The 27761-nt window shown below is 34.0% G+C and overlaps 1 protein-coding gene across 1 annotated transcript; it reads left to right on the top strand.

Moving 5' to 3' along the window:
• On the top strand, positions 1-24904 carry LOC124533251 (fatty acid synthase-like). The gene is made up of 39 exons (XM_047108455.1): positions 1-153; positions 593-785; positions 2154-2274; positions 3639-3842; positions 3922-4038; positions 4863-5026; positions 5726-5868; positions 6147-6350; positions 6641-6830; positions 7048-7207; positions 7720-7889; positions 8143-8250; positions 8415-8563; positions 9008-9186; positions 9396-9515; positions 9972-10081; positions 11340-11530; positions 12300-12469; positions 13208-13471; positions 13563-13683; positions 13833-14123; positions 14334-14777; positions 15071-15241; positions 15454-15584; positions 15718-15868; positions 16271-16442; positions 16529-16641; positions 17429-17590; positions 17672-17800; positions 18225-18304; positions 18394-18549; positions 20549-20800; positions 21415-21568; positions 22250-22454; positions 22562-22712; positions 23038-23212; positions 23444-23620; positions 23856-23958; positions 24193-24904. Exons 1-39 carry the CDS (start codon positions 1-3, stop codon positions 24708-24710), a joined length of 6966 nt encoding a protein of 2321 aa, XP_046964411.1. The 3' UTR covers positions 24711-24904.
• The last annotated feature ends 2857 nt before the right edge of the window (positions 24905-27761 follow it).

The raw sequence follows: 27761 nt of genomic DNA, 5'->3' as shown, positions 1-27761 counted from the left end.
ATGGCACCCACAACTGCATCAGGAGACTCGGTGACGTTGGGACCAAAGATGCCGTCTCCGGACCCCGGTGATGAGGTCTATCTCACCGGGATCTCTGGTTACTTCCCCAATTCGGAATCAGTTATACACTTACAAGAGAATTTGTTTAATAAGGTATCATTTTGTTTATTATAAATTAATTTAATTTTAAAAAGTGATTCAAAAGTTTGGTAGATATTGTGTGTCGTAATTGATCAACAACAACCAACAACAACAGCTTGTTAATTTCCCACTACTTGGCTAAGGCCTTCTCAATTTGAGGAGGTTTGGAACATATTCCACAACGCTGTTCCAATGCGGGTTGGTGGAATACACATGTGGTAGAATTTCGTTAAAATTAGTCATATACAAGTTTTCTTTATGTTTTCCTTGGCCACCGAGCACGAGATGAATTATAAACACAAATTAAGCACATGAATATTCAGTGGTGCTTGCCTGGAATACTCGCAATCATCAGCTAAGATGAACGCGTTCTAAGCAATAGGCCATCTTGACCCGATCATCATCGTTCAGAGGAATTAAATTATTTCAACCTATATGTCATTGTCCTCAGTTGGATCTGATATCCGGGGATAACCGTCGTTGGATGCTGACTCACCCTGAGATCCCGCAGCGTACTGGCAAGATCTATAAAATTGAAAAATTCGATGCCAGTTTTTTCGGTGTGCACTACAAGGAGGCTCACACCATGGATCCTATGACCAGAATCATTATGGAGAAGACATATGAAGCTATAATCGACGCTGGTAACTTAGCATGCTCTATATTTGGAATTAATTACGAACACACATAAATAGTGACAATCAATGAAAAATTACTTGATTTATTTTCTTTGTGTATCCATAGAATCTCATGTTTATAGTTCGATTTTGGGCACACTTTTGGGCAACTATAATCAATTAACCATTTTCAAAATTTAAAAAGGTTATTAAGACTAAATTAATAAAAAAATCATAATATTCATTAAAGGAGTATTTTTTGGAAAGAAACGCCTGGAGTTAGACTCGGGTTCCATCATAGGACACTAATTACTATAAATAAAAGCATTGTAAATTTTATATGAAAAGAGCAACTATGCGAGTTTCTTGCCGTTTCTTTTCGCTAGAAGCAGCTTTCCGAAACGATGGTAGTATTTAATTATTGACGATAAAAAAACGCTTTATTGTGAAGTTTACTTGAATAAAATTGATTTGATTTGATTGCGATAATAGTGGTAACATATATCTTTATTAACGCGGCAAGGTGTAACGTGATATATGTACGTTACGTTGTCGTTGTTACGTTAACGTAATTTTCTCGATGACGTCACGTTACACATATTCGCAACGCACCACATCACGTTACTTAACATTTGTATGTACTGTAACTTACCCTTACATCAGAAGATAATATTTTTTTAAAACACGCGATTGATATCATTTTCAAAATCATTTTTAATAGTAACTGATCAATATAAATTTATATCGATAGATTTCTATTTAATTAAACAACACAAATATCCACTGACACTTGTCAAGATTATGCAAAATATGTGATGGCTCACTTTACTGCAGACATTTTTGATGCTGCCAAACTTCAATAAACTCCAAACTCAATGTCTAATTTATACAATATTTCCATATGGAATAAATTTAAGGCATTACACGTACTTATTGATAGTCAAATTAAAAAACTACCACCGGCAGAAAACACTCAGACCTGAGAAGAACCAGATCAAATTTATTAAATACTTTTAATATGAATAGAAATAGCCAGGATGTGATCGTTTCATTCCCAAGGTGTACTATCAATTAAAGTAACAGCCTGTAAATTTTGAGGAGGCCACCACGCTGTTCCAATGCGGGTTGGTGGAATGCACATGTGGCAGAATTTCGATGAAATTAGTCACATGCAGGTTTCCTCACGATGTTTTCCTTCACTACCGAGCATGAGATGAATTATAAACACAATTAAGCACATATATAAAGTGGTGCTTGTCTGGGCTTGAACCCGCAATTATCGGTAAAGATGCACACGTTTTAACTACTGGGCCATCTCAGCTTTTCTATCAATTAAATCAATAAATAAGCTATCGCAAGCAAACAATAAGTACTAATAGTGATCTTTATCTTCAGGTTTAAATCCTAAGGAACTGCGCAACACCAAGACTGGGGTTTTTATCGGTGCTTGCTTTTCGGAATCTGAAAAAGAATGGTGGTACAAAAAAATGCATGTCAATGATTACGGTATCACCGGGTAAGTGGGATTTTTTTTAACATACTTATATTATACAGTCCCTATAGTATACATATACCCTATAGTAGAGCGACTTGCGATTTGATCTGAATTTGATACAAATTTTAATACAAAAACAAGCTTTAAAATAATAATAAGTAATTGAATATGAGACAACATCACATACATTACTCTAATCCCAATGGAAGTAGCCAAAGCACTCATGTTATGGAAAATCAGAAGTAACGACGGTACGGTGTTAGTGTCATCTTGACAACATAAAAAAGTAATGGTAATCTTCATCGACTCGGCCAGGAATCGAACCCGGGACCTCGGGGTGGTGTACCCATGAAAAGCGGTGTACACACCACTCGACCACAGAGGTCGTCAAAAACTCTTTTGGACAAGTAAAATGAGGTATCATTGCTGCGGAGGATTTGATTTGAATTTGATCCACATTTTGAATACAATAGTACACAGTAAAAACTCTTCTGGGCTAGTAAATCAAATCAAATCAAATCAAATCAAATCAAAATAAACTTTATTCAAGTAGGCTTTTATAAGCACTTTTGAATCGTCATTTTACAATTAAGTGAAGCTACCACCGGTTCGGAAAGTAGATTCTACCGAGAAGAACCGGCAAGAAACTCAGTAGTTACTCTTTTTTAACATTTAAAAAATACAACGTCATGTTAATTAAATACAATTATTTCAATTAATGTATCCTGCTTGGAAGTCAACAGGTATTAACTCCACGCTTTTTTATCATCTACAAAATCTTTTATCGAATAGTATGCTTTTTCTAACAATGTATTTTTAACAAACGATTTGAATTTACTAAACGGCAAAGTTAAAAATTTCTGCGGAATTTTATTATAGAAACGGATACCTTGCCCCAAGAAGGATCTATTGACTTTGCGGAGTCGGAAACTTGGCGTTATAAGTTTATCCTTACTTCTAGTGCATATACAATGATTATCACTGATTTTATCAAAGTGATCAATGTTACTGTGAATATACATAATATTGTTGTAAATATATTGCGACGCAACAGTAAGTATTCCTACTCTGTTAAAAACATCCCGAAGAGAGTCTCTAGCTGAGGTAATAAATGGGGGTATCACTGCTCAAATAGATATAAATCATTTTAAAATATCATTTTCATGTTCAATTATGGCTGCGATGACGTCATCGTAGGTATAAAAAATATCAGTTTGCATCCTATATAATTAACATGCGTTATCAGGCCTACTCTTAATTTAATGATAATTTAACAAGATCTTGGTTCATTTATGTTTGTTTATATACTATTATGTATCGATTATTTTCATATATTAAAGAGTTCAAGTTGGGTCACAATAGAAATGCTATAAATATAATTTCAGCTGTTCCCGAGCGATGTTAGCCAACCGTATCTCCCACTGGCTTGGAGTTACTGGTCCTTCCTACGCTGTGGACTCAGCTTGCTCCAGCTCCATGTATGCCTTGGAACACGCATTCAAAGCTATACGTGACGGCCATTGTGACGCAGCTCTCGTTGGAGGGTCTCACCTGTGCCTTCATCCTTTCGTCTCATTCCAGTTCTCTAGGTAGTGATGAAAAACTATTTTGTGGATGATTTTTGCCCCAACTTAACGAATGTTTTTAATCGCTATATTTTTGTTGAAGACTCGGTGTTCTATCAGCTGATGGAAGATGCAAGTGTTTTGACAACGACGCCAATGGTTACGCCCGGTCTGAAGCAATAGTCGTTTGTTTGTTGCAAAAGGCTAAGGACTCAAGGAGGTAATAAGATCCTCTAGGATAGGTGTTACTGACAAATAACATTTAGATCAATGATTCTGCGTGATAATAATTGCTAGTATACCTTGATTAAGTTATTCTACTATGTTTGAAAAGGTACTGCAAAATTGTAATATGTAATTAATAACTTTCTATAAACATATCAACCCGTTTAAACAAGTTTTTACCACTGTTATATAAAAAACATTAATTTTGCTCTAAACAAAAAATAAGGCAAACATTAAATATTTTAATACAAAATAAGTAATAAATAATAATTGTTTATACCTTTTGTCCAATTTTTAACCATGTAATAATTTTTTGAACAAAGTTATAAACAAAAACGCTTTTCACCTTCTCAGCCCCCTAGCGTTCACCACAGAGGGTTGTAAATTTTAATTTGTTATTATTTTAACGTCCCAAACCACATATTAAACAATCATAATGATACTAATTACTTGACCTTCACGGGCTTTATTGACTGGCCTATTTATTAAAGTTCCAGATAATGTCAAAATGAGTTTTTGTTTATATGACGTCACACATGGCTGTTTGTGTTTTATATCACGTGATATATAGACTAAAAATTACGACTTTTCATTTTAATACTACAAAACATTAATGTGATTTTATGTTTCGAAAAATTATTTAAGTATATTTCAAGACATATTTACATTTTGCATTACATTTCATAATTTGTTTATCACTACCGAAAGTACTGTACAAAGTATGTCACGACATTAAAATTTAAATTTTTATACACCCTGCCTAGAAATCACATAGTTAAGGTTCTAAAGAGCAATAGCCTGACCAGATATTGTTTTCAGAGTCTATGCACAAATAATCCACGCCAAAACTAATTGTGATGGTTATAAAGACCAAGGTATCACCTACCCTTCTGGTGAAGTGCAGAAGTTACTTCTCAGTGAATTCTACGAAGAGTGTGGGGTTCCACCCAACACCCTCGAGTACGTGGAAGCTCATGGAACAGGTATGCGAATTAAAAACACAATCATCAGATATTAAGCCTTATATTTACTACGTAGAAGACAAATTATGAATAAATCCTTTTTGTTAGATTCATCGATCCAGGTTTTATATATATATCATATACTATTAGGGTTATAGGTCAAGCATATCTTAGTATCTATTTTGTTTTTAATATACAATAAAGGCAGGCAAAACTCAATGGGCCAAATTATCAGAATGAGTTAAATGTCGGGACCTCCCGAAAAAACTGACGCTGTAAGAAATACTGTGAACTCTTTTCATAGTTAATTATTGCAAACAATATTATCATTAAACAACATCTCAATTAAACTCTTCATCCGTAAATATTAAATTAGAATTTACACATTTTATAAATAATTCTCTTACAGTTTAAGTCAGTTTGTATGATAAGATACAATTCCAATAATTCCTAATCTCTCTCTTATGAATTATGATGCGTTATATTTTAGATGCGCTCTTAAATATCATAAAGTTCATGGAACCCTTCATCGTTGACAACAAAAATAAACTGAAACAAAACATTATGCAACTGGAAAGTTGTAGACATTTTTACGTTTTATTATTTTATCCGGTATAACAATCAGATATAGTTTTGTAGATGTGACGTTGATTAGCTAGTATATCATGTCTGATCGCATGAGTTTTTCAAATATATCAAGAACTACTCTGCTCCCAACAGGAACTATGGTTGGAGATCCCGTGGAACTAAAAGTTATTGGCGACATCTTCTGTACTGGGCGAACTGATCCTCTCATGATCGGATCTATCAAGTCTAATTTGGGACACACAGAACCGGTGTCTGGTCTATGTTCAGTGGCGAAGGTAAAAAGCATTACAATGAATTTATCAGTAGCAGTTTTATTAAAAATATTTTTAGTTTTTTTTTTTTATATAAACTACTAGCTCAAAGCGAGCAATATATTGAGCAATCTTGTAAGTATATTAAGCATAGGTTCACTACATAATAATCTATCTAATCTATCTGTAAAATACCTTTAATTGGTAACCGGTAATAATAAGTAGGAAGCTTGTGGTTAAAAGATAAAAAAATAGTATGTATTCAAATTTGTATTAAATCTAATAGCATAAAATTTTGTCAGCTCTGCATCGCATATACAACAGGATATATTCCTCCAAATATAAACTACAAAATCCCAAGAAAAGAAGTATCACTTCTCGAAGAGGGAAAACTGAAGGTGGTGACTGAAAAGCAGCCATGGGGCAGAGGCATGTCCGCTATCAACAGCTTCGGCTTTGGAGGTGCAAACGCCCATGCCTTGCTGAAAAACGTTGCGAGAACGAAGGTTAGTTCTGTTAATAAATTCTTGCATGTGTTCAAAACTTGACAACTATAATTTAAATGACCGATATATTTTAAGAGTAAAATTATTTGCATCCATCCTTCCGTCCAGTGTTAGATAATTATTTGAATGCGTTACAAAGGAAAAACAATCTATATATCTGGTGTAAGACATGTTTTGCCAATCTTATGCTATATTTTCGCCAATTTCGCACTTGATGCATTCTTTAAACTGTTCTCGTATTTATAATATTACAATAACTTAAAAAATACATTTCTAATTTTCACAATCAGGTCAATAATGGAATACCGTCAGATGATCTGCCTAGATTGGTCTGTATCTCGGGTCGGACTGAATCTGCCGTGGCTAAGATCCTAGATGACCTTGAGTCGAGGACAGTTGACGTTGAACTTATTAGACTTTTACAAGCGATACACGATAAAGATATCACTGGTCACAATTTTAGAGGATACAGTTTATTGGGTAATTTTTTATGTTCTTTTTTATTTTGTTTCAGAAATTAATTATTTTGCTCTAAATTTGATCAAGAAGGATAAAAGATTATGTTCTATAATAAATGTATTTGATCAGGAAAAAAAGTTTAGTCAGAATTAATTAATCAAAATCATTATTATGTAAATTTGAAAAAGTGCAATTGAATCCAATATTTAATTTATTTCGGTTACCTTATCATACTCAGGATCGACTCCAACGAAGAGCTTATTACTCGCTCGGGACATCCAACACTTCTCCGGTGCCCAACGTCCAGTGTGCTTCGTATACTCCGGAATAGATTCTCAGTGGGCAGGAATCGCTAAACAGCTAATGAGAGTTCCTATATTCGCCGCTGCTATTGAAAAGTAAGATTGAAAGCTATAATTATAATCAGTAGAGGAATCAATATTCTAGATGGTGTCACGTATTAAATAAATGTATATTATTGAACATCTTTAAAATAAAGAATGTTCTGTACATTTTTTAAAGATAAATAGGCCTCCTGATAGTAGTGTGGTTACTACTATCAGGAGGCCCATTTGTCTTTAAAATTACCCAGTGACATTACCTATGTAATAAATATTAATAATTCGTTATATCGCCAATGTATCACTAACCTTGGGAATTGAGGTTATGTCCCTTGTGCTTGTGTAGTTATAGTGTCAATCACTCTTGACTTCAGATGGGATAGCAATAATACTGACTATAGTTTGATGGTAGAAAATATGAGGAATGGGTGGAATCTACACAGACGTTCTTGGACAAAACCCTACTACCAAACATATTATGTTGATTTTTATAGTTCAGTATGCTAGTTATTGGATATCATCATAAAGAAAATTCTATATAAAAATAATATCGTTATCGTTTTCCCCAGGTGTCAAAAGGCATTAGAGCTTAAGGGTATAAACTTGGTCAAGCTTATAACGAATACAGACCCAAAGATAAATGACAACGTCCTCAATTCTTTCATCGGTATCAACGCTCTTCAAATCGGTCTCACAGACGTCCTAAAAGCTGTTGGGATTGAACCTGACTTTATTATTGGTGAGTATTGCAGCATTTCGTCAGGCAAATAACTTTATTGACTGCCTTATCGGTAGGTTTATGAGGCCGTACATCCCAAGATTCTGATTTCAGGTTTATATTGTCAAAAATTTTTAGTAACAGCTTAGACGTTGGCAGATTGTTTTCACAATGCCACGCACGCCGTATCATGCCTAATTAGCTTAAATAATTTTACGTACAAAAAATATATTGACACTTTCTTACCTCACCTCACCTTACATTTGTATTTTAGGTCAGAGTGCCGGTGAACTGGTTTGCGCTTACGCAGATGGCTGTTTGACAGCTGAACAGACGATTCTCTCTGCATATTATATGGGTTTGGCTCTCACTGATAAAGCTGGTGAGTTGGTAATTATAAAAAAACTAATTTTAATTTAATCGTTAATATCGCAAAAAAAAATTTGAGGCCGCCTCATTTTTTCTGTTAATTTATTAAAAAAATTAAAATTGTCAATTTGTGAAAGATGTTACTTAAAAATTACAAATTTTTCAAATTTGGAACAGGACCTACACTTCTTAAAAATCTGAAGGAAGTAATTCCAACACCAAAACTGCGTTCGGAGCGCTGGTTGTCTACATCTATTCAGCAGAACTTGTGGGAAGATTCCAAAGCGAAAACATCCTCAGCTGAATACCACACCAACGGTTTACTAGTAAGTGCAGTTAAATACGTAGAAAGCCATTGAAAATGTAGCATATACAACAGGTATTGATGATTGAATCGACTCACTAAATGCAAATGCTATATGCTAATGCTGTTACTGCGTTTAATAGTTGCATAGTTACTCTTTTCAAATAAACAGACTTATAATGCTGTTTAACAATAATTAGGTTAATTCCTGTGATGGGACTCGAGCCTTAATCCGATATTATTTTAATGAATAATAAATTTGAATAAGTTTATGAAGAATTATATTTCCCGGTATCTTATTGTATATGCAGTTGCCTACAATCTCTATAATCGAAATCTTTTCAGATGACTGACAATTATCGAATAACATATTTTGATGAACTCCTCACTTCAATAGTTGGAGTGAGAGGTGTATATATAACTGTCCTGTTCGACAAATTGTACTAAACATATATCCCTTCAATAGAGTCCAGTGCTGTTTGAGGAGGCAGCTCGACTTGTTCCCGAAAACGCTATTGTGATAGAGATTGCGCCAGGAGCCCTGCAGAAATTAGCTCAATCTCTTAAGAAGGATAGGATCTATGTTCCATTAACCGAGATAAAACACAATGACAATGTACAAGTCGTCCTGACAGCTCTGGGCAAGTAAGTAATCTAATTTGTTACATGTCTTTCAAGGTCTTACAAATTTGATGGTCCATCCAAAAAGTTCTAGAATAGAGCGCAATGTAAATGTAAATTCTTTATGGCAAACTTATTTTGTCATCTTATTCACGCCACGTCAGAAGAACTATATCTATTTTACATGATACTTCTACTTTTGGAAGTCGAAATAATGAGTACCATATTTACAGGTTATACGAAGCCGGATTGAACCCACACATCGCCAACGTTTACCCCACTATAGAATTTCCTGTGTCACAAGGAACTCCAATGCTTTCCCACCTGGTCGAGTGGGAACATAGTGAAGATTGGTTAGTATAAATCTTATGATATTTATCAAAAAACCAAAGAAAAATATTTCTTTCTTACTCAAAAGTCTGTAATATTTTCATTAATGAGAAACATACGCGAGCGCACTGACCAACAACAACAACAGTCTGTAAATTTCTCACTGCTGGGCTAAAGCCTCTTCTCCCTTTGAGTAGAAGGTTTGGAACATATTCCACCACGCTGTACTAATGAGGGTTGGTGGCAGAATTTCGATGCAGGTTTCCTCTCGATGTTTTTCTTCACCGCCGAGCACGAGATGAATTATAAACACAAATTAAGCATATGAATATTCAGTGGTGCTTGCCTGGGTTTGCACCCACAATCATCTGCCACTGGGCCACCTCGGCTCAGGCCACTGACTGGTGCTTAATTATTATAATTAACTTATATGTTGACTACCATTAACATACCTTATAATAATTTCCTATTAACTTCAGGACCGTAATATCCTTTAAAGGCAATTATCTGATGGAGGCCAGTGAAAGAACGGTGTACGCGGACATTCAGCAAGAAATGTCGGAGTTCATGGTCGGTCACGTGGTTGATGGTAAATCTTATATTTTATTATTAATAAGTTTGAGAGAAATTTCTGTCGTATATTAAAGAAAATATTTGAATTAATTTATAAAACCTACTTGGTGCGGGCTTTGTGCAAGCCCGCCTGGGTAGGTACCACCCACTTATCAGATATTCTACCGTTTAACAACAGTACGCAGTATAGTTGTGTTCCGGTTTGAAGGGTGAATGAGCTAGTGTAACTACAGGCACAAGGGACATAGCATCTTAGTTCCAAAGGTTGGTGGCACATTGACGATGTAAGGAATAATTAATATTTCTTACAGCATCATTGTCTATGAGTAATGGTGACCACTTATCATCAGGTGGCCCATATGCCCGCCCACCAAGCTATTCCATAAAAAAACATATGTATTTAATATTCATCAATTATGTATGACCCGCTGTTTGTTACAACTCGTTGCCATATTTCAGGTAAAAATCCCAATTACTCACCAGCCAGATAATTTATATGAACAAGAAAGAATAACTGCTTATTTAAAATACGACAGAACTTTCCATCCGAATCACTTACCCTTCAAACCGGAACACAACATTAACACGTTCAATGTAAAGCGAGGTCTAATACGCCACGTGTGTGTCCCTTGCGTGGCTAAGAAAAATATAGGTTTCTCTGTTCGTAATATACTGTAGGAATGTGATAAATATATATACTTTTTACGGGTCTAATGTACCGCAGGAATGAAGAAACAAAAAATGATGCCGTTGCCAACGTGTTAATGAGCTGGTACACTAGGTACGCTTACGATTGGCTTGAGTTCCATTATATTCTCATACATATAATGCTCGGGCAGATATCGACAATGCTAACGATAATATAAAAGAATGAGGCTCACGTATAGCTTTTAAACTCATAAAAAAATATCATAATTTTATTAAAAAAAAACCTAAATAAACATATTCAAGTAGGCTTTTACGGGCACTTTTGAATCGTCATTTTACAATTAAGTGAAGCTACCACCGGTTCGAAATGTATATTCTACCGAGAAGAACCGACAAGAAACTCGGTAGTTACTCTTTTTCAACATTTAAAAAATACAAAGTGAAGTTAGTTAAATACAATTATTAAAATTAAATATGTCCTTCTTGGAAGTCAACAGGTATTTTTATTAACTCCACGCTTTCATCATCTATGAAATCTTGTATCGAATGATATGCCTTTTTTAAACGTCAAAGTTAAAAATTTTTGTCTGTTATAACAGTTGTTAATATTAAAATCTTCCTCTTAGGTCGTAACTTGTACCCTGCAACCGGCTACTTAGTGATGGTATGGGAAACCCTGGCAATGATGATTGGGGAGCTGTTCATACAAGTTTCTGTGGTGTTCGAGAACGTGAGATTCCTAAGAGCTACTAATATTCCCAAAGAAGGAATCTTAGAATTCATTGTTATGATTCAGAAAGGAGGTGGAAATTTTGAGGTTAGTATATGCTAAGATTCCTAAGTTCGTTCCAAATCATCCTATATGTACCAGAGATGTAACATAAGATGTTTGTCGTTGATTCACTATCTTTTAACTAGCACCACTGTAATATTTAAAAAACCGTTTTTTCAACGTAGTTTTAAGATTGTAAAATAAGGTCGTCGAAATTTTTCAAGGTTCAGGACTTGTGTTAACTATAATGGGATAAGGAGTCAAAGTCTTTTCAATCAATCAAGATTCAGGACTTATGTTAACTATATATATATAGTCAAAGTCTTTTGTATTAATACCATACGAGTAGGCGAAATAAAAAAAAATAAACTTTTTTTTATGGAATAAGTTGGCGGACGACCATATGGGCCACCTGATGGTAAGTGGTCACCATCACCCATAGACATTGACGCTGTAAGAAATATTAACTATTCCTTACATCGTCAATGGGCCACCAACCTTGGCAACTAAAATGCTATATCCCTTGTTCCTGTAGTTACACTGGCTCACTCATCCTTAAAACCGGAACACAATAATACTGAGTACTGTTCTTTAGCGGTAGAACATCTGATGAGTGGGTGGTACCTACCCAGGCGAGCTTGCACAAAGGTCTACCACCAATTAAACAAAATTCAAGTATTCATTCATTTACATTTATTCCATTTGTAGCCTAACACTCTGATCCATATAGGACAGCAGGTCAGACCATGATCTTATAGATTATTTAAGTAACGAATTAAGATTGTGCAATAAAATTGGTAACAATGTTCAACAGATCTTTGAAAGCGGAGCGTCCATTGTGACTGGCAAGGTTTATGCACAAAAGAACGTGGGACAAGATTTCCGTGTGCTCCCAGATGAGCCCGAATCTACAGGTCCCAATGTCATGCACATACTTACAAAGGACTTCTACAAGGAGTTACGTTTGAGGGGCTACCAGTACAGGTAATGTATAGAATTATACCAATCAACAATTATATAGTATCATTGTCATAAAAATATATCCAGCAAGTTATAATCTACTTTCATTATGTATAAGTAACTAAATATTACAGCTTACTAAAAAATTGTAACTTATTTTACAAACCACCAAAATCTTTTTTTTTTTTTGATGAATTATTATTTGTTTAATATCAATACGAGAACTTTAAGATGACATATTAAAGTTAATTCAGAACATTATATTGCATAATGACTTCAGACAAAAATATATTCAGGTATCTTGAATTGATTGTGTATTTATTCAATTTACATTTTACCATTTTAGTTTCGATAATATCTTGAATACATTAAAATAGTCATATTTATTATGAAAAAAACCTTAGTTCTACTATCGTCATTCGAATCATGCATAAGACTCGACGGCTATCGACCATGCACCATGCACGACCATGCACGACCGGCACCACGCTGAGCAATTACAGGTTTCCACTTACGAGGAGTCAGGCAAAAGAGTATCTATTTGATAAAAAAAAGTCAAGATTAGGCCTAAACTATTTCAACACGTTGTAACTTATTGGTACATATTTGAGTGTCCTCTTTTTCTTTGCGCAATTATTTACTATTTTCCAAATATCCCGTAAACAGTAGTTAAGAATATATTTATCCTAAAACTTATGAAAAAAAGTACCATGCTCATTTGAGCATGAAATAAGTCGAAAATGAAACTCATTTCATTCACAGCGGTCTCTTCCGAGGCGTTATCGGATGTAACGTGGAGGGTACCCGTGGCCGCCTGGCCTGGGTCAACAACTGGGTCACGTTTATGGATTGTATGCTGCAGATGAAGATTATTGGTTTTGATACCCGAGGACTTTTTGTACCCACCAGTATTGAGAAACTGTCTATCGATATAGATATGCACCAAGAAGCTGTATCGAAAATGAACCCGGATTCTACAAGGCAGTCGTTTGAAATTAGAGTGTATCCTACTCATGATACTATAAGGTAACCTTACAAAATATATACATTTGAAGATAAAATAATGTTAACTTGTCAAGTTTATTATCATAATTTTACTAACATTACTTTTTACCAGAGCTGGTGGAGTCGAAATTCGAGGTTTACATGCAACTCCTATTTCAAAAAGGAATCCTCTCGGTGTACCAGTTTTAGAAAAGAACGTATTCATACCCAACTTCGGAAAGTCTGAGATGAAGGTACATTGATAGATATGTTTTTTTGTGAGCGTAACCAAATCAAAGTGCAATGTCATAAAATAATTTATACCAAGATAATCAACAAAGTAACCTTTTTTTAAATTTATAATGAAAGTTTTACAATAACGAAAAAACTGCATCAATTACAGATTGAAGACATTCTCAGAAGCAACGTCCAGCTGATTCTTGAAAACATGCAAATTTACAAATTTAAAAGTGCTGAAATTGTTGACGACGCATATAAAGCTGCTGGATTAGAACCTATCTTGGATAAAGTGGCAGACGTCTTAGGTGACTTGCCTCTAGTACAAGCTGAGTTGTCCATTATTTCTGAAGATCCTGTTGAAATGCCATCGAATATTTGTAAAGAAAGTAAAAAGTTGATTGGAGAAAATAATATTCTTCTACTTATTGGTGCTAATCTACTTCAAAGACCAGAAGTAAGTAGTATAAAACCTGTTTCAAATATATAATAGAAGTTACCACCTTTTATTAAAGAAACACAGAACCTCAAACTTTTACATTATCCTACTAAAATTTTATATTAAAGCTGACAGAAAACGATATCATAATATTTTTATGTTTTGTGAACGATATTTTTTTCTTCATATTTATATTTCTTATTATTATTATTTGATTACAATTTTTAGGTGCTTAAAGACGGGTTAGCAAGTCTCCGCAACGGAGGATTTATCATGAGCCGTGAAAAAAAATCTATTAATCCTAAAGATTTTTCTGAAAAATACGATATCATCACCATACAAAACACTGGCGTCGAATATATGATCCTCTTCAGAAAACGAGTTCCAACGAAATCAGCGAAATATATTAACATCGTCTCAGCCGATCAAACTTTCGCTTGGGTAGACAAAGTGAAGAAAGAACTCGAAAATGGACAAAAACTGGTATTATATAGTCAAAATGAGCCTATAAATGGACTGTTAGGTCTCATCAACTGTCTGAGGAAAGAACCTGGTGGTGAATTATTCCATGGGTTACTAATTGCCGACCCTTCCGCACCACCATTTAAACCGGATTTAGAATTCTATGCAAATCAGTTGAATAAGGACTTGGCTATAAATGTTTATCAAGAAGTAAGTACAGTTCCTTATTTCTCGGGACGTGCACATTTCGGAAAGACATTTCCATTTTGTTATCTTCAGTCAGGAGCAAATTAATTTCAATTATCATCCAAAGGAGCTGCCACGATCTACAAACATTGATACTCTAAATAACATTAAATATTATTTATGAAGTAAATGCGCTCTTAATGATGGACTTTTGAAGTCCAAGCAACGTAACATTACGATACGACCTTGGATGATTTGAGATTCAATACATGCTAATTTTAAAATTATTCTTAATATGTACATTTTTTTGTATTTAGGGTCAATGGGGAACGTACCGTCATTTACTCCTCGGTGACTTGGATACAATTAAGACCCATCATGCGTTTGTGAACACCGTCACCATTGGAGATCTATCTTCTCTGAGCTGGCTGGAGGGACCCATCAGAGAAAATCCAGTTTTTAAGAACCCAGAAAGTGTTCTTGTGCATGTAAGTAAAACAGTACAAATGCAAGTATTATAAAAGTTGCCTAATCTATCAACAAATAATTTGTATAATCTTATGTATTGTTTTAATAGGCATAAATTTCAACTATATTAATATTGTAAAAAAACGCAATCTATATTAAATCTCGATTGGAGTAGCGTGGTGAAACTGTCACAAAATTGACATTTTTGTAAAAAAGGCATTTGACTACGCAGATATACAGCGCTGCTTTGAATTTCCGAGACGTAATGACTGCATTGGGGCGCGTGACAGCCGATTCCGTCGCTACTGGCAGACTTGCGCAAGAGTGCGTGCAAGGATTTGAGATCGTCGGCAAAACGTCCAAGTTAGTCTAAGAAAATATAAAAAAAAATATTGTAATATGTTTATTGTATTTGATCAACAATACAATTCGTTCAGTTACTGTCTGATATTTTGTTTTCGTATAAATAATTTTATATTAAACCTATCTCTTTCAGTGGTACACGAGTTATGGGCATGGTTTTGAATAGTGGTTTGGCTAACATGGTAGTAGCAGAGAAGACGCTATTATGGGCCATCCCTGATGAGTGGACTTTCGAAGAGGCTGCTAGCGTGCCTGTGGCTTATGGAACAGTATACTATGCATTGGTAAGTAATATTTAAACCGATACATAAATTTGGACTGAAAATAAATTATACCGTGATATATTACAGTTAATTTATGCCATTTTTATTATTAATGAATATGTAGTTTATTAAAGATTATTTATTGAAGGCGAAAGGTATTGAAGGAACTACTTTAACGACACTAATGTGAAAATGGTGGTATGAGTAAATCAGTCCGTCGAGGCTGGAGAGTAAAAGAGATGACATGAGGTAGAGAGAGAGAGACAATTTAAGTTAAGTTAAACCAAAGAGACCAGTTACCATAGATCGATATTAATATTATATATCAAATTTATCTATTTTTTATCCAACGAAATATAAAGATTACCATCATCCATTGCAGACCGCATATTATTAATTATCTTGATTATATTACTGTAACAGGTAATGATAGGAAAGATACAAAGAGGAGAATCCATCTTGATCCACGCTGGTTCTGGTGGTGTTGGTCAGGCCGCCATCAACGTTGCCCTTCACTACGGATGCGAAGTGTTCACTACTGTTGGTACTCCACAGAAAAGAGCCTTTATAAAGAAGCTTTTCCCACAACTTAAGGGTAATCAAATTGAGGTTTTCGTTCTTGATGATTCAAATGATTTGAATTCTGAAAATGCATTTTATCCTCTAACGTTTTATTTACAGACAGTCATATCGGCAATTCTCGTGACACGTCCTTCGAACACATGATCAGAAAAGAAACGAACGGAAAAGGAGTTAATTTGGTACTCAATTCTCTTGCCGATGATAAATTACAGGTATTAAAACTGTTTATTCAAACTAAAATCACCTAATATCCAAAAGTGGAATCTCTACATTTTGCATATCTTAATCTATATTTTACTGGATCGTCTTGTTAATATGGTGTTATTTTGAAGGTGCAGCTGTTATTTCACACAGGTATTTTAGCTGTAACATTTTAATTCGAAAATCATACCCAAATTTACTTTATTTACCTGATAATTAAAAGTGAAACCTCTATATTTTCACACCTAGACAAAGTTTTGAGTGAATAGTGTTATTTTAGAGGAGTTTTAGGCGTAAGTAAGTTTTGGAAAATATACCACGAGATTACATTATTTATTCTTATATCATTCAACGAGGCAGATGCATGAACTGCATATGTTGAGGTCTCAAAATCTGAGGTCAAATTTTATGAAAATCCAAATTCACATCTACGCACAAGCATTGTTTGTGAAATAAGTAATTGAAGTATGATAACTAATGTGATAAGGCCACGTACACTTCACTTCAAATATGCCGTGATATGATCACATATTTATTTTAATCTGTAATAAAGATAGATAGTAGAGTATAAAATCATATTCTAAAGCTACACTTGACGGAAAACAGGCCAATAAGGGCCACTTATTAAACGCGTCGCCAAAAAGGTAGTGCTCATACTCAAATATATCCATGGTCAACGAAATATTTGTAAATGTTTCCATCTGACCACTGGGTCAGGTTCAAGCGACATTTAAAGCAATATTATTGCATGTAAACGAAAAATTACTATTAACAATGAACTTTTTTTTCTTTATCCAGGCTTCGATTCGCTGCCTCGGCTACCGCGGTCGCTTCCTGGAAATCGGAAAGTTTGACATCAATAACAACACGTTAATTGACGTTTCCTTCTTCCGCAACGAAATCTCCTTCCACGGAGTGATGTTGTACGTCATCTTCGACGATAGCGATGCTTTTAAGAAGGTATCTATAGATTTATATACTTTATAAATAATAGCTTGTATGTTATATTTGTAAAATTAATATTTATGCCTTATTAAACAGTCACTTCGAGATCTGCTGATTACTGGTATTGCAAGCGGCGCTGTTCGACCGCTCACGCACTGCACTTTCGAGAAAGATGAAATCGAGACCGCATTCAGATACATGGCAGCTGGAAAGCATATTGGCAAGGTCATTAAACTATAATTATTTTTTCATACACAATCACTCCTCATCACAACATCACAATCTTCAACCGAAACTATGCTAATATATAACATATCATATTAATAATGTTAATAAAAGTAACTACTGATTTCCTAGCCGGTTCTTCTCGGTAGAATCTACTTTCCACTTACTTTCTTTAAAACTAACACACACACACACACACGCACATATTCAATCTCCTTATCCTTCATTGTTTTTATTTCCTTATGTATAATTTCCTTAAATTGTCATATGTATAGCTTAGCTTTAAGAAGTAAATAATAATGTAAATTATTGCTGTACATACATACATATGCTACCTAAAAGTCGTTGAAATGTTTGGTTGCTGATAAACTTAAACCTATAATACTTATAATCACAAGTTTCATTATCAACAAAATTGTTGCAGGTGGTAATCAAAATTCGTGATGAGGATAAAAACAGTCGATCTGTTAAACCTAAGGATATAAGCATGGAGGCTGTTCCAAGGTATGTTGGTTGAAACAAAATAAAACTTTGATCACTAATCCCAGGTGACTTTTTCTGGTGATCATAACAAATATTGATTTCTCTTCTAGATACATGTGTGATGAAGAATTAGTATACATTGTGGTTGGAGGTCTCGGTGGTTTTGGTCTGGAGCTTGCAGATTGGCTCATCATGAGAGGAGCTAGGAAAGTGCTGCTCACATCCAGGAAAGGAATCAGCAACGGTTACCAATCAGCAAGGCTAAAGTAATTAACATTGTATAATTTTTTACGGTCAAAATTATTTTTAATTCAATACAGACCTTTTTCAACCGACTTCCAAAAGGAGGAGGTTATCAATTCGTCTGTATTTTTTTTTTTTTTTTTTTTTTTTTTTTTTTTTTTATGTTTGTTACCTCATAACTTTTCACTGGGTGGACCGATTTTGATAATTTTTTTTTTGTTTGAAAGGTAGTGCTTCCCGTGGGGTCCCATTTTTTTTATTTTTTTTTCCGATGATGGTATCCATGTGAAAACGACATAAGTCTTAAATTTGCATTACGTATATACGCGACAAATAGGTGAATAACTGAAAATCACGTTAACCAATTTTGATAATGCTTTTTTTATTATAAAATATATACTTCAAGGTTAATTTGGTGAAAGTTTGGTAAGGTTCTGAGCACATGATCCATGACAAAGTAACGGAACGGAAGGGAACGGAACAATTCTGAGGAGCACGTTAGCGATACTCGGTCGAATCTTTTATTTATGGGTTATTTGAATATTTGAGTCACCTTCCGTAATGTGGTTATGTTTATGTAATTATCATAGTCGAATATTATAATCAACTAGCTACCCACCCCGGCTTCGCACGGGTGCAATACTGATACTAAATATACTACAGAATTTGTTTATATACAACATCACATCGCAAACTTCTAAAATTATCAGTGTTTCTTTACTATATTCTTCATGTATTATATACACAAACCTTCCCCTTGAATCACACTATCTTTTAAAAAAAACCGCATCAAAATCCGTTGCGTAGATTTAAAGATATAGGGACAGAGAAAGCGACTTTGTTTTATACTATGTAGTGATGGAACTCCTATACGCCTCGCAGTTAGGGTGCGATATGGGGCAGAATTTCTTACTATCTTTAATCAAATTTTGTGTATGTGATGTGATGTCATATGATGTACGAAATATAGTTGGTCTTTTTCAAAGTTTTTTTGCTGAGTTCGATTACAGCTCTTTCGAGGGATCCTTGTAGTTTACGCCGCGTGACGTATTAAATCCGCATTTTCGAAAGTCTATTTTTGCTTTATTCGCAAGTTTCCTTTGAAATTGTCCTCGAAGTAGTTTCTGACTCATATAAACGGAACGCTTAATCTATCCATATTAAAAAAAATTAGTTAGTCAACATCAGCTTCACTTAAAATAAAAAAATAAATAAAATTTTAACAAAAAGAAAAACCGACTTCAAACAAAACACTATTTTAAAACAAATGAATATGCACGAAAAAGTAATAAAAATAATTGCGTATTCAACATATTTTTTAGAGTCTTCCTAAGTTAAATGAAATGAAAAATATTAGACTACTTAAAAGTCGATTAACGATTATATCATGTAGTTATAATTATTGTTATATTTGGAGTCGGTGTCAGCCAATAAAACCCTATAGTATATCTATCAAAAAACAATACGAGAATACTTTAACAAATATGTTTTTTACAAATTACCTTTTACACAATAATATACTGGATCAATCAAGGGGCTCGTATCGCTTCTTTCTTTTGATTGTTGGGGCAAGGGCACCGTGGCTGACACCGGCTCCAAATATAACAATAGTTATAACTACATGATATAATCGTTAATCGACTTTTAAGTAGTCTAATATTTTTCATTTCATTTAACTTAGGAAGACTCTAAAAAATATGTTGAATACGCAATTATTTTTATTACTTTTTCGTGCATTTTCATTTGTTTTAAAATAGTGTTTTGTTTGAAGTCGGTTTTTCTTTTTGTTAAAATTTTATTTATTATGTCGCAATATCGGAAATGGCTTGTAAATTTAGCAAAGTCCGTACTAAGGTTTTCTTTTGAGATAATGCATTGTAACTGATTTCCCTACATAGGGAAATGGACAATTTTATCTTAAGTACAGGATTTAGGAGACGATAGGAATATAATACTTTCCAATATTACTTCTGTTTTTGTGAGTGAAAAATATCAAGTCTGACAACATTTAACTTTTGACAGAGCATGGGCGGGCTACGGAGCTGATGTACAAATTTCAACGCACGATGTCACAACTGAGGAAGGATGTGAACAAATGTTGAAGATGGCGAACGCGATGGGAGCAGTCGAGGCGATATTCAACTTGGCTGTGATATTGAAAGATTCCATTTTCCAAAATCAAACACCAGAGACTTTTAAGACATCATTCGCTCCCAAAGCAATGGCTACCATGAATTTGGACAAGTTTTCGAGGAAAATGTGCCCTAAATTAAAGTGAGTTTTTATCGTTATCTTAAAATACTTAACTTTTTAAAACCAGTAAGCTCCGTTTTCGCATAAATAGGTACAAAAAATTATTACTTCTTGCTCCAAGCATGTTACTAAAGGAATGTCATTCAAATCACTCAAAATAAAAATATAATTTCTTCAATTAGACTTGCAGCGAGCACTTTTGTTTCGTTATTTTAATAATGTATATGTTTATAAAAAATATCACCGGTCCAAAATAAAGATTTTGTGAATAATCAGGTCAAACAAATCATATTTTTCTAATTTGGTGATGTATCCATGAACATCACGGCATATTAAATACCATAGTATTTTATCAAATATGATAGAGTACAGTATAACAAACATTATTTATTTATATTTTTTCAGCATTAATTTTAAATTTATTATAGAATCCAAGCCACTGATTCAGGAAATAATTACTTTATCACGTTTTTACGATTAAATTGTATTCATATTATAATATTGCGATATTGATATCAGGTTAAGTTTCGATAAACACGCTCAGTCATCTCATAAGACAATCAATCGTCTCAGAGTCTCATTCATCTCAATTAAGTCCAAATTATTTTGACTAATCACTTCTCGATATTCACCAGGGATTTCGTGATATTCTCATCCGTGTCCTGCGGTCGCGGTAACGCTGGTCAGACCAACTACGGTTTCTCCAACTCCGTGATGGAGAGGATCTGTGAACAGAGAAAGAAGCTCGGCCTCCCCGCGCTCGCCGTGCAGTGGGGTGCTGTGGGTGACGTGAGTGTCCCAAAACTAACTGCATGGTTAATTAGACTTCAAGATAACATTTGTATTATAATGTTAGGAAGGCCATAGCAATATACAAGAAGCCTCGATAAAAATATCGTGTATTATTAGCATTCTAGTGAGGACTAACCAGTAAGGACAGTTTATTTGGATTGTTTTATGTTTTACACTAAAATTCATATAAAATTCAAATATAAACATACTTTATATTACAAAAACATATTTTTTCAAATAAAGCTTTTAAATATGCAGATCGTAAAGTACATATATAATGAATTTGGACATTATATCAAGAATTTCTTGGCAATACATAGTAATTTATGACAAAGGGTGCCTGTGTTTGCCCATCCACGTACACTACAATATCTCCTGTCAAATATACAATATATATAGTCTGTGTCTGTTCTAAAAACAAACGAAAAAGTTTCACAGCCCACTTTTAGCAGATTGGTAGTTTTACGTGAATCCTGCCAAAACAACTAAATGAACACTGGTACTTCAAATAAAATAGACTTTTGGCGTTGTTTTCAATACATATGTATATGTATAGTGGCAAGATCTACGATGTCAATTCTATTGACTTTTTTATATTTTTCTAATGACTTATTGAAATTTAAATAAGTATATCATTAACAAAAACTTCAATCCCATTTTGTTTATATTATTTCTTAGGTCGGTCTCGTGGCAGACATGCAAGATGAAGACGTCCAATTGGAAATCGGTGGAACTTTACAGCAAAGGATTTCCTCCTGTCTGCTGTCTCTGGACAAGTTCTTGAAACAGGATGCCGTGATAGTGTCCTCGATAGTGGTAGCCGAAAAGAGGGTTGGAGGTGCTGGTTATGCAACTGCTGGTGAAGCAGTTGCGCAGATTTTAGGTAAGAGAATGAAACTCAAGACTATTTTATTAAATCTCAGAGTTATGACACTTAAGAGAAAAGTGCTGGTCATCAAACTGATAACCACTGTTGTCTCTGAATTCCAGGTATCAAAGATCTAAAGACAGTCTCCCAGCAAGTGGCTCTTGCTGAGCTGGGCATGGACAGCATGATGGCGATCGAGATCAAACAAACTTTAGAGCGGGAATTCGAGATGTTCCTGACAGCGCAAGATATCAGATCCCTGACATTTGCAAAGTAAATTGTTATTCATTATATGACTTTTTTGCTTTTGGGTCCTAAAACTCTAGTTACGCCATTGTGTATTAAGATATGGTTTTTGACACTCCACCACCTTATTTGAAAGTACTCTATCTGTGTCTCGTGGTGGCCACTTTTCTAAGTTATCAGGTGTTCCTCTTTTTTTTAAAGCACATTTTGTTTGCTATTCAGGTTTTGACTTTAGTTTTACAGTCGGCCGTCTGCTCGACACCAACCCTTCTTAAGAATTATTAATTGAAGTAAATTATTTTAATTACTGTAATCAATCCAGCATTGTGATTTTATCATTACATACCAACAGGCTAGTAGAACTAGCAGCTCAAAAAGAAGTGAATGCGTCGACATCATCTTCAGCTCGCCCTGTCATCTCTAATGAGATTGCCGGTCTCCAAGTCTTGATGAGGAACTTTGGTGATGAAAATTTGGCATATGAACCTTTTATATACATGCCATCTATGGTCAGCGATGGCTCAGAGGTAAGGAAACTGTAGCTTAGCCATGGCTCGAACGAGAGCGCAATTTGATAAAATATACTTTGATTTATTGAATGGAATTTTAGATAGAGCTTGTGCAATGTTTTAATTCACTCAACTAATGTCATTTCGTTTTTCATATAATAAATTTGAAATAATTACTTTGCAATGAAAATTGACATATTATTATTACATAATATATACAAAATAGTAAAAATACTATTTTATTTACAGATCAATGTATTAGATAGCGAAAAAGACCTGACAATGTTTGTGCTGCCTGGCATAGAAGGCTGTGCTTCAGGAATGAAATCCTTATGTCGTGGGCTTAAGATCAAGACTTGTGTTTTACAGTTCGGCTATGAAGAGGATAGGAATACACTAAACTGCTTAGTCAATAAATTATACAAGGTATGAAATCTTACACCGATTCTTACAAAAGCTTTAATCCGAATAGAAGTTCTTCCTAGTAGTTTCCTCAATTCTGAAGGTCGTGACCACCATGCGTGTGGCTCTCCTATAAAAATGCAGGGTAGTTTTTCCATTATCCAGTACGGTAGTTATATGGTTACATTTTTCCTTAAGGTTACATATTATTGCCGTAACACCAATATTATCATCAAAATATTTATTCATTTCGTTCCAGACGGTCAAATCGAAATTGAGTCCTGGAAAACCATACATACTTCTTGGATACAGTTTTGGTACCCTACCCATGCTAAAACTGGCAAGCATGTTAGAAAGCGATGGTTTGTATCTTAAAATATATTTGAAAACTAAAACTATATTATATAAATTAAATAACATTTAAGGGTTTTAATGAAAGTATTAAATTTGAAGTTGATAGAGCTGAACTGAAAAAACAATTTTTAAGTATTTTTCAAAACTTTGAGATCATCCTTGATAAAATCTAAATTCTGATTTTCTATAACTTAAGTCCGTAATAATATTACCTTGTAACAAAGATCAAATTAAACCCTCAGGTCACGATGGCACAGTATTCTGCGTAGACGGGAGTCCAGTCTTCATTCACCGGTTACTTACCTCATTACTTTCTATCTCGAATGACACTCAACTTCAAAACAGTCTGATTTGTCGAACCATGGAATTGATCGCTCCTAAAAATGATGTCAGGGAATCACTCATGGAAAAACTAGAGGAAATCGAATCGTACGACGACAGACTTAATTATGCAATAAAGGTCATTCCACCAGAGTTAAACTACTCAGACAAATTTGTAAAGGATATTGCTATTGCTGGTTTCAACCGTTTGAAAATGATTCTCGATCAAGACGAATTGAAGAAGATCAAAGCTCCAATATTTCTATTGCGTCCGAAGGAAAATCCGTTATTGGTAGTCGAGGAAAATTATGGTCTGGAAAAATTGACAGAAAGTACCCTTACGGTACATCACTTAGATGGTGACCATGCCAGTATAGTTGAGAATAAGGATTGTGCTAATATTATTAATAGAGTTTTAGATGAACGCTATGGTGCATAGATGGTCAAGAAAATTGCATCGAGTATTGTCGACTGACAGTGATCAGAAAACGTTTAATTATTGTATTTAACAAAAAATATATATTGTACATATTTAAGTACCTTATTATTAAATATGATGATGAAAGAAAGAAATTTTGTATTGGTTACCATTTAGACAAGTTTTTTATTTATTATTTAAGAACAAAACGCATATCAAATAAATGACATTGGCACTTATAGCAAATGTTTATGTTTGTTTAATAAATGCCCAGAATGGGGATATCTTTAATGTAATTTTACTTCATCAAAGTTATAGTACAACACAACTTAGATGTAGCATCAGCAAGTTCAATAAAACCAATTACTGACGATTTACACAACCAATAGAATCCGCTCCCTATCGCGCCATTCGACGCTATTCGTTGCTATAGATTATCGCATCAGTTCAACTAGAGAAAGCTAGTGCATGTAAATTCACGTGTCCAATTGACGATTATTAGGTCATATTATATTATGAGTTATTACGTTTGTGTAAAGATCATATCCACATAAGTAATAAAATTTGGAATATCGTACTTAATTCCGTTGTGATCAGTTTTACGAATTTTGCCGATGCTACAACTAAGTTGTATCGTACTATACTTTTCGTGCATAAAATAAAATGAAGTTTTTATGTATACAAATTTTTTATATTTATTTACATATATCTGAGTCGAAAAAGATAACTGTTTACAAAATCTATATTTACTATAATAATGATACTACAAAGAGATCACGACTTTTATGAGTTTATTGTTCTGAAACCTGGAATAGGGATTCACTATATAAAAACTACAGTATTTCAAAAATTTGTATTTATACTCAAAGCAAGAAAATATTTTTCCCTTCATGTTACATATTCAGACATAGGTCATAAAATACAGATGCCTAGACAGAAATTTCGTCATCATCGTCATCCACCTGCCCTTATCCTAATTTTATTTGGTGATTATATATTATTTAATATAGATTCCTAGATGAAAAATATAGTAAGAGAAAAACGCTTCTGTACAATAAAATGATTTTAATTTCAGTAGTTCGGAATGGCCCAATAAAATTATGTTTTACTATGAAGCTCCAATCTCGCTATCTTTTGTTACAATAGCCCAAGAGCTAGTGATCGGCAGACTTATGTCCTAGTAGCAAGCTCCATATTACTTTGAGGAATAGCAGATGAGAGTTCCTTTGAGCGTGCCATGAAACCGAAAAGCATAAAAATCGACTTTCAAAACGTGATCGTAGCAAGTTTACCCTTTGATATCTTAAAATATATAAAAAAAATGTACAGAAAACTTCGATGGCAGACACTCCGGTTCCTTCTATACCTTATATCTATATATATAAAATAACAATTCCTGACACACTGAATCATTATCACCAAGCGACAAATATTAAAGTTAGGGACTTGAAATTGTATATACGCATACCTTCCCCTTGAATCACACTATCTATTGAAAAAACCGCATCAAAATCCGTTGCGTAGTTTTAAAAGATATATGGACAGAGAAAGCGATTTGTTTTCAACCGACTTCGAAAAGGAGGAGGTTATCAATTCGTCTGTATTTTTTTTTTTTTTTTTTTTTTTTTTTGTTTTTATGTTTGTTACCTCATAACTTTTCACTGGGTGGACCGATTTTGATATTTTTTTTTTTGTTTGAAAGGTAGTGCTTCCCGTGGGGTCCCATTTTTTTTATTTTTTTTTCCGATGATGGCATCCATGTGAAAACGACATAAGTCTTAATTTGCATTATGTATATGCGCGACAAATAGGTGAATAACTGAAAATCACGTTAACCAATTTTGATAATTCTTTTTTTATTATAAAATATATACTTCAAGGGTAATTTGATGAAAGTTTGGTAAGGTTCTGAGAACAGGATCAATGACAAAGTAACGGAACGGAAGGGAACGGAACAATTCTGAGGAGCACGTTAGCGATACTCGGTCGAATCTTTTATTTATAGGTTATTTGGATATTTGAGTCACCTTCCGTAATGTGGTTATGTTTATGTAATTATCATAGTCGAATATTATAATCAACTAGCTACCCACCCCGGCTTCGCACGGGTGCAATTCTGATACTAAATATACTACAGAATTTGTTTATATACGACATCACATCGCAAACTTCTAAAATTATCAGTGTTTCTTTACTATATTGTTCATGTATTATATACACAAACTTTCCCCTTGAATCACACTATCTTTTAAAAAAAACCGCATCAAAATACGTTGCGTAGATTTAAAGGTATAGGGACAGAGAAAGCGACTTTGTTTTATACTATGTAGTGATGGAACTCCTATACGGCTCGCAGTTAGGGTGGGATATGGGACAGAATTTCTTACTATCTTTAATCAAATTTTGTGTATGTGATGTTATGTCATATGATGTACGAAGTATAGTTGGTCTTTTTCAAAGTTTTTTTGCTGAGTTCGATTACAGCTCTTTCGAGGGATCCTTGTAGTTTACGCCGCGTGACGTATTAAATCCGCATTTTCGAAAGTCTATTTTTGCTTTATTCGCAAGTTTTCTTTGAAATTGTCCTCGAAGTAGTTTCTGACTCATATAAACGGAACGCTTAATCTATCCATATTAAAAAAAATTAGTTAGTCAACATCAGCTTCACTTAAAATCAAAAAATAAATAAAATTTTAACAAAAAGAAAAACCGACTTCAAACAAAACACTATTTTAAAACAAATGAATATGCACGAAAAAATAATAAAAATAATTGCGTATTCAACATATTTTTTAGAGTCTTCCTAAGTTAAATGAAATGAAAAATATTAGACTACTTAAAAGTCGATTAACGATTATATCATGTAGTTATAATTATTGTTATATTTGGAGTCGGTGTCAGCCAATAAAACCCTACAGTATATCTATCAAAAAACAATACGAGAATACTTTAACAAATATGTTTTTTACAAATTACCTTTTACACAATAATATACTGGATCAATCAAGGGGCTCGTATCGCTTCTTTCTTTTGATTGTTGGGACAAGGGCACCGTGGCTGACACCGGCTCCA

Source organism: Vanessa cardui, chromosome 10 (assembly GCF_905220365.1).
Source record: "Vanessa cardui chromosome 10, ilVanCard2.1, whole genome shotgun sequence".
NCBI lineage: Eukaryota > Metazoa > Arthropoda > Insecta > Lepidoptera > Nymphalidae > Vanessa > Vanessa cardui.
Note: the sequence above shows the minus strand (reverse complement) of the source record. Positions and strands in the feature narration are given on the sequence as shown.